Below are 17,048 nucleotides of genomic sequence, written 5' to 3' on the forward strand. Positions count from 1 at the left end.
GGGGTTTTTTTTGTTTGTTTATTTGTTTTTTTTGGTAGGAAGGACTGGATTAATTTGTGTCTGTACCTGCATTTTACTCTCTAAGAATTATGTAATTATGTTTGTAATATTAATCTGGCAGAAGGGGAGGGGTGGCCTTGAGAAGTGAAAATGAAGAAGAGCTGGAACTGAGGTGACTGTAAAACAAAACATGATCAGTAACACTGAGCATCTTGACTTGGTGGTGAGTGGCAGGTCTGGTGGCATTATTGGAGGAGTGAGGGGGACAAGGTGAAACCCCAAATGCTCAGTAAGCTATCTCTGTGCTGAGAGGATTATGATAGGTTCCAAACTCTGCTGTATCTTTTTATAGACACTGGAGAGTTCTTAAATCTTTTCCTTGTTTCCTTTGAGTGCCTTCCTCAGCTAAGGAAGAAAGGATGAGCAGCCACAGATGTTTCCCAGAGCATGTGCATTGCTTTCAGGGTTGTCTGGGTTTCAGTTGAAGTTAATTTACTCACAATGAGAGCAACAAATTTTTGAAAATTCAATATTTTTCTTGGACTTTTTTAAGGTGCAGGTAGGAACCATACTTTGGTTCTGCCTTATTTCTTCATTTATCATGATTTTGTGCTGGTGCACAAAATGAAGGGAGTATAAGAAATGACAAAAACCACACCAGTTCCAAGTAGCTGTTTCTACACGGAATCAGTTACCTTTACCCAAGTCTAGTTGAAATTGCTAAAAGTTGCTTAGATGTAGAAAAATGCTTGTTTATCATGGTTTGAGTGGTGATATCATGCCATTTTAGGTAGAGATTGGATGGTTGGGTGATGGCATCAGTTGATGGTAGATGCATAAGTCTGGGGAATTTACAAAAGCAAAAAGGTTTTCTTTTGGAGTACTGGTGGCACTCACTATTCAGGTGCTTAATTTGATCTTAAAGCCTGAGAATAGGGGGACAGGGAAGGAGTATTCAAAAGTAAATAGGCTACTGACAGCAGGTTTAGTCACTGGGCAGTTGCAGGCTTCTGGCACTTAGCATAAATTCAATCTAATTAAAACTAATTAAAAAGCTTACCCCAAGAACGCCCATTTTTATATCCTTTAGTCTGGTATTGTATATTTATGCAGATTCTGTCCTCTGTATCATATGACAATGACAATGTTATTCTTCAGCACTCTATAAGTGAATTAATCAAGGAAAATGGCCACACTTTTATAGTTGGCATGTAAATCTGTTTCTTAGGTATATTTTTCCATTAATGCAAGTTGACTATGCTGCATTATAATGCATTCTGGGAATATGAATGGGGCTTCTTAATCTTGTAGTGAGAATTTCTGAGAGCACATGCAAGTTGTAACATATTCTCACAAAGATTTAGGTTTACAGCCTTTCTCTGAAGTGCTTTCAGTTATTCCATGCAGCAGAAAAAGCTTGCTCTGCTTAGAGAAAGCAGCAATATCAAACTGACCTGTCTAAAGAAAGCAGATTTCCTAGTGACAACCCAGGTACTGGGAACAGAACCTAAACCAGCAGCAGCAAGATGTGTTCTTTGACAAAATAACAAAGAGATCTCCAGTGTTGTCCATTTAGACATGACACTGCTGTGTTCACAAGGATTTACAGGAGGCTTCTTTTCCTTTGCAGAAACTGAAGGCTTCAAGATTGACACCATGGGCACTTACCACGGGATGACTCTCAAGTCTGTGACGGTGAGTGGAAAATCTTCACTTAAATATCTTTCATTGGCATGGTTGTAAACATATATACAGTGTATGTTTGGAGCCAGAGATATCTTGTCTATGCTCTGGAAGGTCACTTAGACTGAGTAACAAATGATGAAAGTTCTTGTCTATGAAAAAACAAAATGTGTTTTGTTTGATCTGCATGTTCTAGAGGTCTGTGCCCCAGAGATTTGTTTGTCTGAAGTAAGAAGGTGTGCTGGGAAGGTTTTTTTAGGTGCAGCCTTTTTCTGTTATATTTAACATACCCAGATTTTTGCTGATTAGGTGTGTCTGGAAGAGGCATAAGTGATCATAATCATAAGTGATAAAACTATATTCAGAAGACTGAAGTAACAAACCCAGGCTTTGGAGTATCACTCTGTGTCTCACTCTACATTTAATAAAATAGATTTTTTTTTTGGTAGTGGAAGAGTTAGACCTCAGCATTACTGTTAAAGCTTTCTAGCCTGGTGAGGTGGTTGCTTCTATTGTATGGCTTTACAAAGCTGTCAGTGGGAATTGAAGCATTCACACATGAGAAAAAGAGACCCTCAAAACAGATTCCCTTTTCTTTCTTTGGCCAATGTTTGTCTGTTTTTGTGTAAGTGGGTTGAATGCTCTCAAATGTTGTTTTGTTTGCTGCTAAATATGATGGATGCTAGAAAAAACTGCTAGCTAGAAAACTTCTTCAAAAATCTTCATTAAGGTTTTTGCCAGCTGCATACCTGTGTAAATGTGATGAATAGAAAGCATTAAACACTCTCCTAAAGCCATGCACTACTTTTAGTTTGCACTTCTGATTTGAATGTAAAATGGGACCTTGAGTAGAAATTTCCGAAAACCATTCAAAGGTTTTTTGTTTGATAAAAGTCCTTTCCCAAATCTTTAATTCCCAACTCCTCTTGATTTAAGATACTATAAAAGAAAATGGAAGGGAATATTTGAGGAAAGAATCTACTTAGCAGTGTAATTTGTAGAGGAATTCAGAAATTGATTGTATAAAGAAAAAAGATAACCTGTTATGTCTGAGGATTTGTTCTATTTTGAGCTGCTTTGTGAGGAATCAGTGTTGTTACACCAAACCCAGGTTTCTGTGGGATAACCTATCTGCTTCAAGGGGTTGGGGTTTGAAATAGGTTAATAAATGGGTTCTGTTTAAATTGCTGTGTAGGGAGGAAGAACAAAGAAGAGAAAAGCAAGATTATAGTAAAGCAGAAATGTTGAAATGTTTTAAGATTATCAGTGTAAAATCTCTAAAAGTGAAGGGATGTAGAGTAAGTCTAAAAATGATAGGGTTTTTTTTTTAAGGTCATAAAGATAAGTAAGGTTTTTTCTTCAAGGAATCCTACCTTGTGTATTGAGCTTACTGCCTAGGGTTTTGAGGTTTTTAAACTGTCCTTGTTGGTTTCTTCCATTTTGGAAGAAAACATAATAGATATTATATTACAAGTAAACCCTTTTTCAACACAAACCAGCATTTTTTGAAATAACTATTTAAGAGTGCATGACTGCACATAAAGCATCATCTGGTGTCATGAGAAATATTAAAACTCCATCTGTTACCCAGCTTTTGTCTAAGAAAGAACTGGTGAGGGATTTTTGGAGCCTTATTTTTCCAGACTATTAAAAAGGTGCCCTCAATATTTAGCTCATTCATAAATTGCAGTGACATCCTGGCTTTGTGTTTCAGATGGGGGAGAAATAAATCTGTTAATTACCTTCATCTGTTTTTGTCTAAACTTTGTCATAGTGATGGACCACACAGTTCTTACCCTTAATATCAGATAGTATTTTTGTGGAGAATAGTTAATCTCCTGCCACTTAGCAAGTTTCATATTTTGCCTTTACTCAAGGCTTTTTGTGGTTTGTTATATTTTTTATGCTAGAAAAATCAGGGAGGAAATGGGAAAGTAATTGCTTTCCCTAGGTGTTTAATGGGAAAGTACATTATACTCATTGGCTAAATCATAGGAATGTGAAGGATAGCATTGGAATTCATTCCACCTGCATGATCTCATCTGCTGTCCTCATAGTATTGGTATAACCCCTGCAGGAACTCATCAAATGTTTCAAAGGAATTAAGAGTGCTTGGTAGTTTTTGTTTAGAGGCTCTCTTCAGACTTCAGATCTCTGATTTCCAGGTGGATACTCACATTTGAAAGCTGCTTTTTTTTATGCCACTATGTCCTCCATTTTTTCTGTGGGGTTTGCTTCCATTAATGTATTTCTGGAGTGTGGTCAGATTTCCTTAAAACTTACAGTTCTTAGCTCCAGTGTCAAGTGATCCACTGTTTGGAGTTGCCCACCTGCTTCTCATACAAAATTTGTAAAAGGTTTTTGTTCTGTATTATATTTCCTACACTTGCACTCTGCCTTTCTGTAATTCTCTGTAATTATTTTTATGAAATGTGCACTTATGTTTTGTGTTTGTTCTTGCTGAAATGTGAGCTGTCCTAGATGCTTGTTCTTTTTAGCAGCAAAACAAAAACTTCTTCATCTTGACTGCTTTCTTTTCATCAGTGATGTTGGAAACTTTCTTTGCATTCAGAATTTGTGCCAGAGCAGATGGTGAATGGTGGGCTTTTTCTGAAGTAATGTCAGCTAAAATAACTTGTACTGCTGGCAGTTCTTCTCTGTAACAGGGTTTTTGCTTGATTGGCACACTCTTAGGAAGAACTGACTTATTTATTGAATTTTTATTGTGAAAGCATGATCTCATTATTCTGGACCTGGAATTGTTTATAGCAAGTATAGCAAGGCATTTTCCTCAGATTTTGGTTTTTACCTTTTTTTTTTTTTTTTTTTAATACCTTGTAGCACCTGGATTGATGATATTTTGGAAAATTAATAAGCAAGCTAGTAGTGGTAGCTCTTGCTATCTGGTTCCCCATTGCAGTCAATGTAGCAAACTATTCAGCTTGACTTTTCAGAACCTGCAGGTCTCCCTGCAGGCTTCATTTCCATGCATAATTCCCTGTATAGCAGAACAACTTCTGTTTTTTATCTAAGGAAGTTTGGTGTTTGAGGTGGATAAATCTTTGGAAGAGAAGTATGTTTGTATTTCTGTACCACACAGGCTGTGAGGTAATGCTGAGAGAGAATCTTAAGCTGATATTCTGAACATTCTTTGTTACTTGTGTAAATTTGACATATTTGACATAAAGCCTCTGCTTTTCTAGAGGGTAATGTTAACTTGGAGGCCAGTGTCATCTGGTGGAAGCCTAGAAGGTGGGTTTCACCTTTTACATGCAATGAAATTGAATTTTGGGCTGTGCATTTCTGTAACTAGGATATGTGAAGCATTTAACTGTTAGTATAGCTCAATATATAAAGATCAGAACAGAGCAATTATCTGCACCTAGGGGCAGGATAGGAAGAATTTGCTTGTCCTGATAAAGCTGGCTGTGAGCAGCTTCCAAGCTGAGGGCATGCTTTGTATTGACTGTGTGCACTTGCAAATAATATTTGTTTATCCATTATAAGAATAGTCATGGTGATGCTGGTTTTACTCATCTTTGTGCTTTTATCCTTGAGTTCTCATAGGTTTAATATGAAAGAAATAGCATGAAAGGCTGTGGAGTTCTGTAGGGTGATTTCCTCTGAGTTCTGAGTGCCTTGTCTGGTCAGTGGATGTGATGGGGGTGCTGGAAACTTGTGTTCAAGTGAACAAGAACTACATAGGTTATTTGTGGAAATAAATTTTTTTTTTGTCTTTCCTAATTGCTGGAAAACTCCTGTTTTCAGCTAGGGATTTCTTTTAGCATGCAGGGCTGCTGAAGCTTGAGAGCTTTCTTTGTCTTTGGTTTTTGCTGCTAGTAATGGAATGTGTCATTGATCATCTGCACTCATAAGCAGCCAGAGCTACTGTTGGCATTTCTTTCTCTTCCAGTTCAGTAAACAGGCAGGTGCAAGAGTTCTTGTAGGATTGAGCTCAGGGCTTTCCCAGAGAGTCTGCAGCTACACCTGGATGATCAGTACTGCTAGTGAGGATTTCACTGGAGGCACTTCACTTATAACAAACTCAGATGCAAATTTCTGTGGTGTATTCAAACTTTGTAAGTAAGAAATTCTATGTAAATTTTCAGTGCTGCTGAGTTGAGTGATATTTTTCCTCCAAACTGACAAAAGTAATATCCCTCTTACCTTTGTACACTGCCAGGCTTTGCAGCAATATCTGGATAAAAGTGCCTTGAGTAAACATATGAGAATATCAATAATTAAAGTAAATGCATTACATTTCAGTTACAACAAATACATTTCATAATCTGAACAGAAACCAAGTAATTAAAAAGGAGTCTTTATGTAAACCACAGTACAAGCAGTTGTAATCTCAAAAGAAATGGAGACTGATTCAACACCTCTAAGGTCAACAGCATTTTTCAGTCAGTGTCAGATTTGGGGAATTAATTAATCAAAGGATGTTATTGCCCTCAACATCTTTTGAGTTGGGTATTATCTCTGGGTATAATCTTTTTTTTTTAACTGAGAGGTTTTTAAAATCAATTATGGTGTATTTTTAAAGGAATAGTGTGTAGCATAAACAAAAAGAATTACTAAATTATGGCACTTTACAGACTGAGCCATTGGAGAGGAAGCAGTTGGGGCAGAAACAATTAAAATGGTGTGTGCATGTATTTTGTATAAAAGACTTAAGAAAATTGATATGTCTCTTGGTGAGTAAATCCACAGGATCCTATAATTGATCATGAGGAATTTGTGATTCAGTTCCAAAATTCAAAATGACTGTTTAGAAGCATATGGTGGATTTGGACATTGTCTCTTGGTGTCCAGATAAATAGCACTTTTAAAAAGAAATAAAAACTTAATGCATAATTAATATTAGAGATGGAAGAGAGATACCTACTTGTCCACATCAGCAATTTTCTGTGTCATGTCTCATCTCATTAAAATGTTGGAGGACAGTGGGATTGAAGGAGGAGTCAGCAAAACAATGAACTCTTTGAAATATTTGGAACAGGCTCTAAAGTGCTGCATAGTTTTCATGCAGCCTGTGCATAAGGTGGTCATTATTCCCAGTGTGAGTGCAGCACCAGCCTGCCTACACCCCCACTCCCCTCTGCAGGCTGAGCAGCATTCTGTGAATTCTCTCTGTGCATCCTATTCAGTTTTTAACCAGCAAGAGGAACTGAGGAAAACTGTAATAATGTAGAATCATAAAGTTACATAGATTTGCATGAAGGCAGATGTTTTTCCATGATACTTGAGGTAGATACTTGTTTTTCATGGGTTTGTAAATTATTTTTCATCATAAGTATACTTTTCTGTAAATAATTCAGACATGCCCATGAGCTCCTTTGTCCATTATGGTGAAGGGCCAGGACACGACCATGAACTCAAAAAAAATCCTTTAGCTGGAGAAATGGATGTTTCTCCAACAACCTTACACTGCTCTGAGATAGCAGATAAGAAGCTTTGTGTGTCTGTATTACTCCAATGAGAGTGGATAAAATGCAACCAAGTTTCCTATGAACTATTATTGTATTTTATATTTAAGGCCCACACAACAGTTACAGTGGTTGGCATTTCATTGCCTCAATTGTGTTTCAAATATTAAATTGCTTTCCCTTAAAGAGTTTTAGTGTAAATAGTAAAGCTGATACAGACCAAGAAAAATCACATACAAATGCTGCTTTCAAGAAAATATGTTAGGTTGAACAATAGTGCACTGGTTTTCTTTGGGATTATAAATCGTGTACATCTGTGCCAAGATATCTGACTGTTGTACTGCATTGCACAATAGAACTGCCTGTTTTGTTCCCTGTAATAGGTTTTCTTTTATGTTGAGGCTAAGAACTGCAAATTCAAGTGAAGACAGGGATGTTGTATAATCAGTCATGCCTCAGGAAGTTAGGCATTGCTGTGTGGCACCAGTGTGCTGCAGAACAAGAGGCAGCAAGCCCTGGAGCTGTGCAGCTTTGCCCCTGAATCACTGCTGTGTGTGAAACTCAGCTGTGTCAGTACTCAGTGTGCTCATGGCAGGGCTGGCAGGTCCTTGAGAGGTTTGAATGGAGGAGTGCCAAATATGAGAACCCAAAGCATTTCTGAGTATGCATTTGGACTTCCAGGAAGCTTTACTTAAAAGGGCTTGAGAGCCTCAGACATGCTTGGTGTGAGTTCTGAGATCACCTCCTAGACCTGTCTTGATCCAGAGCTGCATGGCAGGAGTGTATTTGTCAGCCTAGGGGTGTCCCCTGAGAAACTCACCTGCCATTGTGCACTAGGACTGGGATCCCTTATGAATGTTTCAGCAGTCACTCTCATTTGGAAACATAGCCCCAAATAAAACTGCCTGGGACACTTCATTTGTGTTCCTTGAATTAAACGTCCACCTTTTCTTGAGTCCTGTGTAGATTAGTTTGTGTTTCTCAGGTCTTTGGGTTTGTGTGTAATCAAAGTTTTATAGGGTGCTGCTCAGTGGTACCAGCTGAACCTAAGATACAGTTTTTTACACTTTGTACTAATAGTTCTGAACAATCAGACATAATGCACTGCAAGGGCTTATTTCAAACATCTGGGTCAACACCTTTACTCTGTAAATTATCCCCAAACATCTAATGAATGTCTAACAGCTGCATCTTCACCTGACATTGCTGGGGAAAGACAACTCTGCTGTTATGTAGGGTTGTAATTTATTCACAACTACTGAAGATGGTGTAAAGATCTTGCAGACCCAGTAGAAATGAGCATGTGACAGATGGGAGATCAAAAATTAATTCACTTTAACATACCTTCTTCTTCCTGCAGGTTATGGGTAGCCATTTTTGTGTATTGGAATTAGAGTTTTAAACAAGTTTTGAAGGTTTCTAACACACTTTGCAATTCACGATACAGCAACTAAAACAAAATTACAATTAAAGAATTTAATGATCATCTGAGTAATTCATGTAACCAATGTGAGAACTGAGTCAGGATTTCCTTCTCTGGTCAGTTTTTGAGATTATACTATTGTCATGAGACCCTGTGACACTACCTACTTAGCTGTTTGCTTGTAATAGCAGTGAGGTAGAATGCATTATTTGTGGAAACAAGTTTTCTGCTTGGAGTACTTGCTTATATCTAACTTAGTATTATAATCAAGCCTTCTTCTGAGCTTAGAAAGTAGGATAGCTTGTTACCTTAGCAATATCCATAGGAGCTGCCTCAGAGCCCAGGCTCCTGTGCATCTCACTCATGCCATTTACTGCTACTTAGTTAAGCCAGAGCACATGCTCCTTTATGATTTGTTTGTAATTACTTTTATATATTCTGTGCTTACACTTATTGTTGCCCTCTTTGAACACACTTGTGTACTGTTGTTTCAATTTGTGGACTTTGTTCTGGTGGTGTTCTTCTAAAGGTCCATTTCCTTTCCTTTTTCTTGCAGCTGTGGGTTTATTTGGTTGTTCAGTTGAGTTTTTTTTCCCTTCTGTTGAATTATTTCAGTCTTTGGCTGGGAGTGTGTGATACCAGAGGGTATCTCAGTGTGGCAGATTTTGTTCACAGGTACACAGTTATTACAGCAGTGTGACATGGGCAGGTGTTCTTCAGTTAGAATAGGTAAGGCAAAGATAGTCTTTTCAAAGCACATTAAACCTGCAGAGCTCAGAACTGAGAGCTTTAGAGGCAAATGTTGATGAAATGCTGAGGCAAGAGCCCTGGTTCTCAGTCTTTTGGGGGATGGATTATAAGTGATATCATTGGACACTATTTCCAGGTAGTGCAACATAACTAATGAGAAGATCCAGTTAGAACAGCAAAAGAGGACATATTTTGAAGTTTTTTGGCAGTTCCTTCTCACACCATTTAAGCAGGTAATTAATTAAGAGTGACTATATTTAGGTCTTAAAATTTGTGAGATTTTAGTGTTGGATTTAAATCCAGGTGTTAGTCTGCCTGTGTCTTCTATGCAGACACACTGTTGCTGCTGAATCAGCATCCTTACTTTTAGGATGTCTGTAGGCAAAGTCCTGATTTCCTCAGGTTTGCTCCTGATGGTTCTGGATAACAGGCTGTTCAGTGCAGGCTTTCTTGTTGGTAGGTGGCTGTAAAGGCCATATAATGAGCTGTGCATTAGTTACAGCTCACTCACCTGGCATTTGGGCAGTGCTGTTCATTCCTCCTGGAATATACCTGTGAGTGTGAGCTGCTGAGCTGCCATCTGGAGCTGGATTGGTGTTTGCACAGAGCAATATGCTACTGCTGACACCACTGCATCACTGCTGCTGCAAGGGTGGCTCCTGGCTCTTTATTCATCTCAAACTCAGCTGAGCTGAGGGCAGATGTGTCTGTATGCAAGTGTGTGTAGGCAGGCACTGAATGATGCATTGGCTGGTTTCATTCTCATTCACCACTTCCTCTGTTGCCCCTCTTTGTTCCCAAAAGGATTGTGGGATTTTCTGGAGATTTTTGGTTTGGGATTGTAATGGTTTGAAAGCAAAACCAATGGGAGACTCCAAGTCAAAAATACTATTTAATAGGGGGAAAAAAAAAAGAGAAATAAAATACATGCAAAAGTACAAAAGAAAAAGCACTGTCAGAGTCAGAATACAACTGACACCCTGCTAGTTATGGTGGTGGCAGCAGTCCAGATGAAGTGATCTTGTTGAAATAGTGATCCTGCAGAAAGGTCTGGTAGCTCTTGTCCTCTGGAAATCAGTGGGTAAAGGCTGCCTTGGTGTTCCAAACCTCAGTTTTTATCTAGGTAGGAAAGGCTCGGCTCCTCCCCCTGGGTGGAGCATTTCCAAATGGGATGATGTAATTGTATCAGTCATGCAGTGGGACTCAGTGGCCCATTAACAGGAAATATCTCCTGGAGGAAGGATGGGTTGTGGAACAACATTCACCACTTTATAACATCTTAATATTAACATTATAATATCAATTCATATCATATTTTACAAAAGCCAATTCCCAGTAACTTATTTCTCACACCTATAAAACTGTTGGTTAGCCTTCATACAGCATGAATATTAACAAAGCATTTTTTTAAATTTCATCTTGTATTTCCATTGCATTTAGCACATTGAGGTTTAGGAAGTCCAACTATTCAGCTGGTTTGCTGCTTTAAGAAACTTAGGATGTATTTTTGGAATTTAAATCTCTTCCTTTCTGTCTCTCCATAAAGATATATGAGTAGGTTTTGTGCATGAGCAACAGATACACTTTTAAAATTCAGTTCAAGTGCGAAGGAAAAAAAAACTTGGTGTGACTAAGCAAAGTGATGTGATAAGTTTGCTTCTAGTTAACTGTCAGTCTACTGGCTGTAAATTCATAGTACTTTTAATTTAAAAGATTATTAAAAATTCTAGGTTTTTTCATATAAATAACGGGTTTTGTCTCTTTAATGGCCTGAGCCTCTTCCTGGAAGTGAGGTGGGTGTTTCCTGGTGCCCTCCCTTGGCCTGGAGAGAGGTGCAGCTATTGAGTTACAGGTCTGTGATTTTGGGTGTTGCCATTTTGAGGAGACACAGCCTGGGAGTGCAGGGAACACACTCTGGGAACAGTAATTTGAGGGTTTAATTTCCCTGGCGAGCAATTTTCATAAAAGTTGACAAAGGCAATAACTTTTCTCCAGGTTTTATTGAAATTGGGAAGTAGTTTTGAACCATACTGTGGGAGAAGGGAGGGGATGATACTAAAGTAGACTGAGAAGAGCTGTTTCCTGAGGTGGGGAAAAAAGCCAAGTCTGCTTTTGCTTTAGCACAGGAGACTTGAGGGTGCATTATTCAGCACTGTTCATCAGCCCTACTTCCCATTTACCTCTGGTGTGAATCAGGCAAACAGATTTACATGTGACTGAAATAAAAATGGAATACAGTCATCATTAAAGCAGATAACCTGCCTGATTAGTTGTGTTTTATCATGATTGCTAACTAAAACAGAACACCTGTGGATAGAGAGGGCTTTATAATGCCTTAAGACAAATATTTTGTAGATAATAATACAGAGAAGATAAAATAATATACAGAATATATGCAGCTACCTCATATGGGTCTATAAAAGCCATTCTGTTTTAGGGTGATGTTTTGTGCTGCAGCAAACAATGATTATCATAGTAGCTTTCACATGTATAATTATGTCTGGAAAATAATGTCAGGAAAAGACTTCCAAAAATATCTGGACATGAACAGCAGGTGAAATGCAGATTAAAGTAGTAAAATACATATTAAAATCCTAAATGGATTTTAATACTGTCTTAGAAATTAATATCTAGAGGGATTCTGAACTGCCTAAATGGTACATCTGATTTTAAAGGGTAGGTTTATAGCTGGCTCAGATTTCAAAGGTGAAGTTTTAGTAAGTAAATCAACTTCCTTGTTCATAGCTGAAATATTTTGAAAACTGTGTTTGCTGGTTTGTTACAGTTTCCATTCAGAATAATGAAAATGCCTAATCAGACAGTTTGCTCACCTAAAGTGAGCTAAATATTTAATATGGGTAACTTGCATGTGTGTGTTATTGTACTGCACAACAAAACCACAGATTCAGTATGTCTCTTATATTCCTTCCCCTGGCAGGGCTCAGCAAGACTCTTAATGTCCTTTTATTTTCTTTTCTGGAAAGCTGCCTGCTCTTGGCTTGTAATAACAAACACTGTAAATTGTAATCCTTTCAAATACAAATGTGGGTATTAGATAATTTTAAAGAATGAGTACCATAACACTAATCCATATGCAGGGAACATTTTATTGATGGAAATTTGCAGTACACAGAAAATATTTTCAACTATTATTTTATTACTCCTTTATATGGAGCTGAGAGAAATAGAATATAAAAGGTAATGAGTACTCAACATCCTCCAGGTTAAGATCCAGAATGGATTAAAGTTGAAACACTAGGATAGTCTTACTAGTATACTAATATTTGTGAAAATTCTCAGTTATGAATAAAAATCATACCTTTAAGGAAATAATGGAACTTTTTCTGATGCCTCTCCTAAGTGGAATGGAAATGATTGATTAACCTGACATTTAGTCTGTGGCATGCTTCAGGGAGTTTCTGCCATATGTTTAGTAAAGTGATGTTTTTTTAGGGAAGTCATATTTAAACTATAGTAAAATGCATAGAAATGGATTGATACTTAATAAGTGTGGCATAACTAAAGAGTGTTCACAGCTTATGGCTTTTTCCCCTTCCTCCCCTCTCTTTTTCTTTTTTCTCCTTTAAACAAAAGACTGACTTTGGCTCAAATAGGCTTGGCCAGTTTCCTCTCCCATCATATTCCCCAGAAGGAAGCTAAATTAATTCTGTCCATAAGAAGATTAAAAGCTGATGGGGTGGGCAGATGTTTTATTTTCTCAGGGGTGAAGGAAGTAGCATGAGCTTCTCTGGCAAGTCTGGAGATAATGGTGGTGGGAGGGAATGTTTTGCTTCTAGTTAAATTGCAGAAAGGCATTTATAACTTTCTGTAATACATTTCATGTGCTCTTTGACATTATCTTGATGGAAAAATAAAGATGTATTCTGGGTTTATGTATTACTAGTTCATTTACTCCAGCAGTGATTTGTAGTGAATCTGTTACACTTCAGGATAAATTTAGGTGTTACTGTGAACTTTATTTGCTTTTTACTTCTTTGGTTTTCACTTTTAAATGTTTAAAACTCAGAACCTTCCTACATTATTTATATCTTCATTTTACTTAGTTTAGTTAGTTTTCAGTTCTTTTGCTTAATATTCTAATATTTTTCTTTTCTGTTGATAAAGTACTGGCTGCAGAGCCAAGCTGCCCCAGGCTGCTGTAGGAGAAACTCAGGTTTTTTTTTCTTAAAAAAAAAAAAAAAAGGCATGTAAAGCTTTGGGGTGAAAAAAAGTCCTCCCTGAAATGACTGTGGTTCTTCCTGGTATCCTGGGTGTCTCTGTCAGTCAGTGCCCTTCAGGGACTTGAAGACCTTGTGGAACTTCCTTCCAGATTTGTTATAGCTCCTGAGCTCCCCAAAGCAGGATTTGTTTTAATGAGTTAAAATCTTAATTCATATTTCATTTGTAACAAAACACATCAGGACTTTCCAGGGTGGAGCTGTTTCCACCTGAGCATGGCTGGGAGTTTTTAGGAAGTTAAGAGTCTTCAGCCCTTCTCTGTGTTTTCCTGTTCTTCATAGTTCTGCCATTCACAAATAACCTTTTCTCCTTAATACAATGGATGATGCAAGCTAAAATGGCAATATACAGGTATTCCTTAAGGCTATATCTAGATCAAGGCACTCAAGCAAATTAAAGCAAATTACTAAAGTGTTCAACATCAACATTCATAAGTTAGAATGCATTAAATTGCCATTGGCTGGTCTTTAGGAATAAAATTAATTTAGGGAGCTGTATGTAGTTTAATTTCCTTGGTTTACAGTGAGTGAAGGCCAATTTACTTCTGCATTGGAAAACTCACATGGGAATTCAGTGCATTTAAATTAATATGTTTTGACTTCCCACCTTTCCTTGAATCTTGATAAACCTTCAGATTTTTGTTCACCCTTTAAGTTTGGGAGCAGCTTCCCCAGACTGCCATCTATGATTCCTGCTCCCATTTCTTAGTGCTGTGTGTGTCTTACATGGGATTACAGATTTGATCTGTACCAGAGCCACAAATAAAATTCAGCTGCTGCTTTCCACTCCAGGCAGTAATGGATGGATTATACAGAGCCCCAGTAGTATTTATTAACTAACCTGCAAAGCCTGCATGTTTTCCACAATGCACAGTTCAGGATCCTCTGGATTTCATGGACATCCTGCAGTAAATTCAGTACCTTTTAAGTTTTTCATAATGCCCTTGTTCTGTGTGTTTATATGTATATATAGAGAGAGTTAAAAATTAAAGGTATTTTTAACTTTTGCTTTTATTTTGGTTGGCAAGCACAATGGTAATTTGTTTTGCTTTCAGTTTTATGTTTGGGATGTTTTAAGTTGAGAAGGGAATAGGAAATTAAATTGCTGTGGATGCTTAATAGACTGTTTATTTTTGGGCATACTCAGTGCTTTCACACTTTACTTCAATTGTCATTACACAAGAAAAACCACTAATTTCCAGTACTTAAACTGATGAATTGAAGCCTACCATTTAAAATTTGTCCACTTATTTACTTATATAAGCTCCTTAGGGCAGAATATTTTTTCTTTTAAGTGCTTGTCCTGGCTGTGTATTTCCCCTGAGTATGATTTTGTGGGTTTTGCATCTTTTATCTCCCTGTTTGATCAAAAGAGATGTACTGTAATACTTACTGAAGTGTAACAACTTAGAAAGTTTGTAATTACTGTCCATTATTCTAAAGGATTTCTACCAGGTTTAACAAATACTTTTCATTTAATGGAGTTAGCAGCAGCAGAATGAATATACTGATAATTTCTTCTCCCATTCTGCATGTGTGGAGGATGGTACAGTCCTAGATTACCACATCCCTGTAGTTGAATATATGTAGGTGAATTTCTGTCTTCTGCCCTTATATTTTTCAGTAAATGGGGAAACTTGAGTAGTATTTCTGTGACTTGTTGGCTAAATTTTACCAGCTGTTTAGGGAGGAGATATTGATAATAACAGGTCCTAATTCAATATTTATTTATGCTTACTGGTTTTCTTTGAAACAAGTAAATTTGATTTGGTCTAATATCATCTGATGCCACTTTAGTAAAGAGTTGGTCTGCATTATATGATCAATTGTCCAAAGGACTAAAACTTACTAGTAAGCTTTGAAAATTTTGTATAGAAAATTCAGACACTGTAGTTTGGTGTTTATTAGAAACAGACAGATTTGTGTCATCTCTGAGTCAAAAGGTTTTTAGGGAGTTAGTGTTCACTTGCTTAAAAGGACTAGTTAGAAATTTCTCTGAGAGTGATTATTTAATGTGTTTTTGAGGTGTTTGGGTGAGGAGGGAAATTGTTATGGGGTTTGTATAGAAAATGCTTAATTTTTCATATTGCATCTTGCAAAGACTTGCTTCTTGTGGGTTGCAGCATATCTCTGATAACTTGAGAAAACATCTACCTGTGAAGAGGTAGTTGTAAAAGGGAAATAGGATGACAAAAAAAAAAAGCTTTACTGATAGTTAGAAAAAAAAATTTCTTTTTTTTTCTGACTTCCCAAAACCCAGGGACAAACACAGTTTTATCTGTATTGGCCACTGAAACAAATGAAATGCCAAATTTTTTAGTTAGCTGTGGTGGGAGGCAGCCTTTTTTTTTTTTTTTTTTTTTTTTCCTATGGCAACACATCTCATTGTCATCATTTTTCACTTCAAGTAACTGACAAAGCCAGTGTGAAATATGTTCACCAAATATGTAAAGCTATTTTTGCCCAAGTCTTAAAGTGACACAAAAAAAAAAAAAAAAAAAGGAAATTGTCCATCACCTTGGGTTACACAATTGAATATGATGAAATTTTTTCCTGTGAGCATGGTGGGGCACTGAAACAGATTGCCCAGACAACCTGTGGAAGAAATGTCCATCCTCTCAGAGTGTGAGTATTGTCCAACTGCAATTTATGTTGAATTTAAACTGTATCATAGTTGTATGTGCTGACATGGCTGCACTTGGAACTGGAGCAGAAGAACTTTGCTGTGTCCTAGCCAGGATATGTCAGTATGTTGTGAGAAAAAAAAAAAACAAACAAAACAAAACAAAACCAAACAACACTTAATGCTCCTGATCATCTGATTTGTCGTGAACATCCTATGATTTATCTGTTCTGGGAGTAAATCAAGGTCTGATGAATTTGAGTCCAGGAGAATATTGTGATAAGAAATGGGAAAAAAACCCACTCTATTCCATGTAAAATATTTTACAATGGAAAAAAAAAAAAACAAACAAGATTGGTAGGTGGGTTTTTTCTTACAGAATTGGAAAAGGTAAAACATTAATACTTGACTGGTTGTCATAAGGAGTCTTACAGGCAAAACCAAAACAGTGTTTCATAAAACTCTCAATTTATGGGATGTGTGCAGAAGATGCTACTTAACAAAAGTGTGCTCATGGGTGTAATTTTTTTTAATGAATAGGAAGATGGGTAGGGAAGAAATGTCATTATGTAGTTTATTCTAGTTTTTCCATTCTGCTCTGCTAGCATGAAATTTGGACACTAAATCATTCAAACTGCTTAACTTCTACTAGTGGAAAATATGGAAATGGTGGAAGGAGAAAAAACAATTAAAATGTTTGAGGGATCCAGGCACTGCACTTGTTAATGACTAGGACACCATTGTGTTTCATTCAGGCTTAGAGACTCCAAATTATTGTCACAGGGCTGCCATTCCTTTATTAACATTAATGAAAGCTGGATATCTGAAGTTGTTTGCAGCATCTATTTCTCAGCTGAATTTTGGTTAGAAAAAAGTCATACCTTTGATGGTTGTAGCAAACA

The 17,048-nt window shown here is 37.1% G+C and overlaps 1 protein-coding gene across 1 annotated transcript in view; it reads left to right on the forward strand.

Moving 5' to 3' along the window:
* Positions 1–17,048, forward strand: part of CDC73 (cell division cycle 73) — a 95,803-nt gene that overhangs the window by 27,376 nt on the left and 51,379 nt on the right. The window contains exon 10 of the mRNA XM_079313522.1: positions 1,631–1,695. Within this exon, the coding sequence (XP_079169648.1) occupies positions 1,631–1,695 (65 nt within the window). The remainder of the gene's footprint in view (positions 1–1,630; positions 1,696–17,048) is intronic.

Source organism: Erithacus rubecula (genome assembly GCF_903797595.1).
Source record: "Erithacus rubecula genome assembly, chromosome: 10".
NCBI classification, from domain to species: Eukaryota; Metazoa; Chordata; class Aves; order Passeriformes; family Muscicapidae; genus Erithacus; species Erithacus rubecula.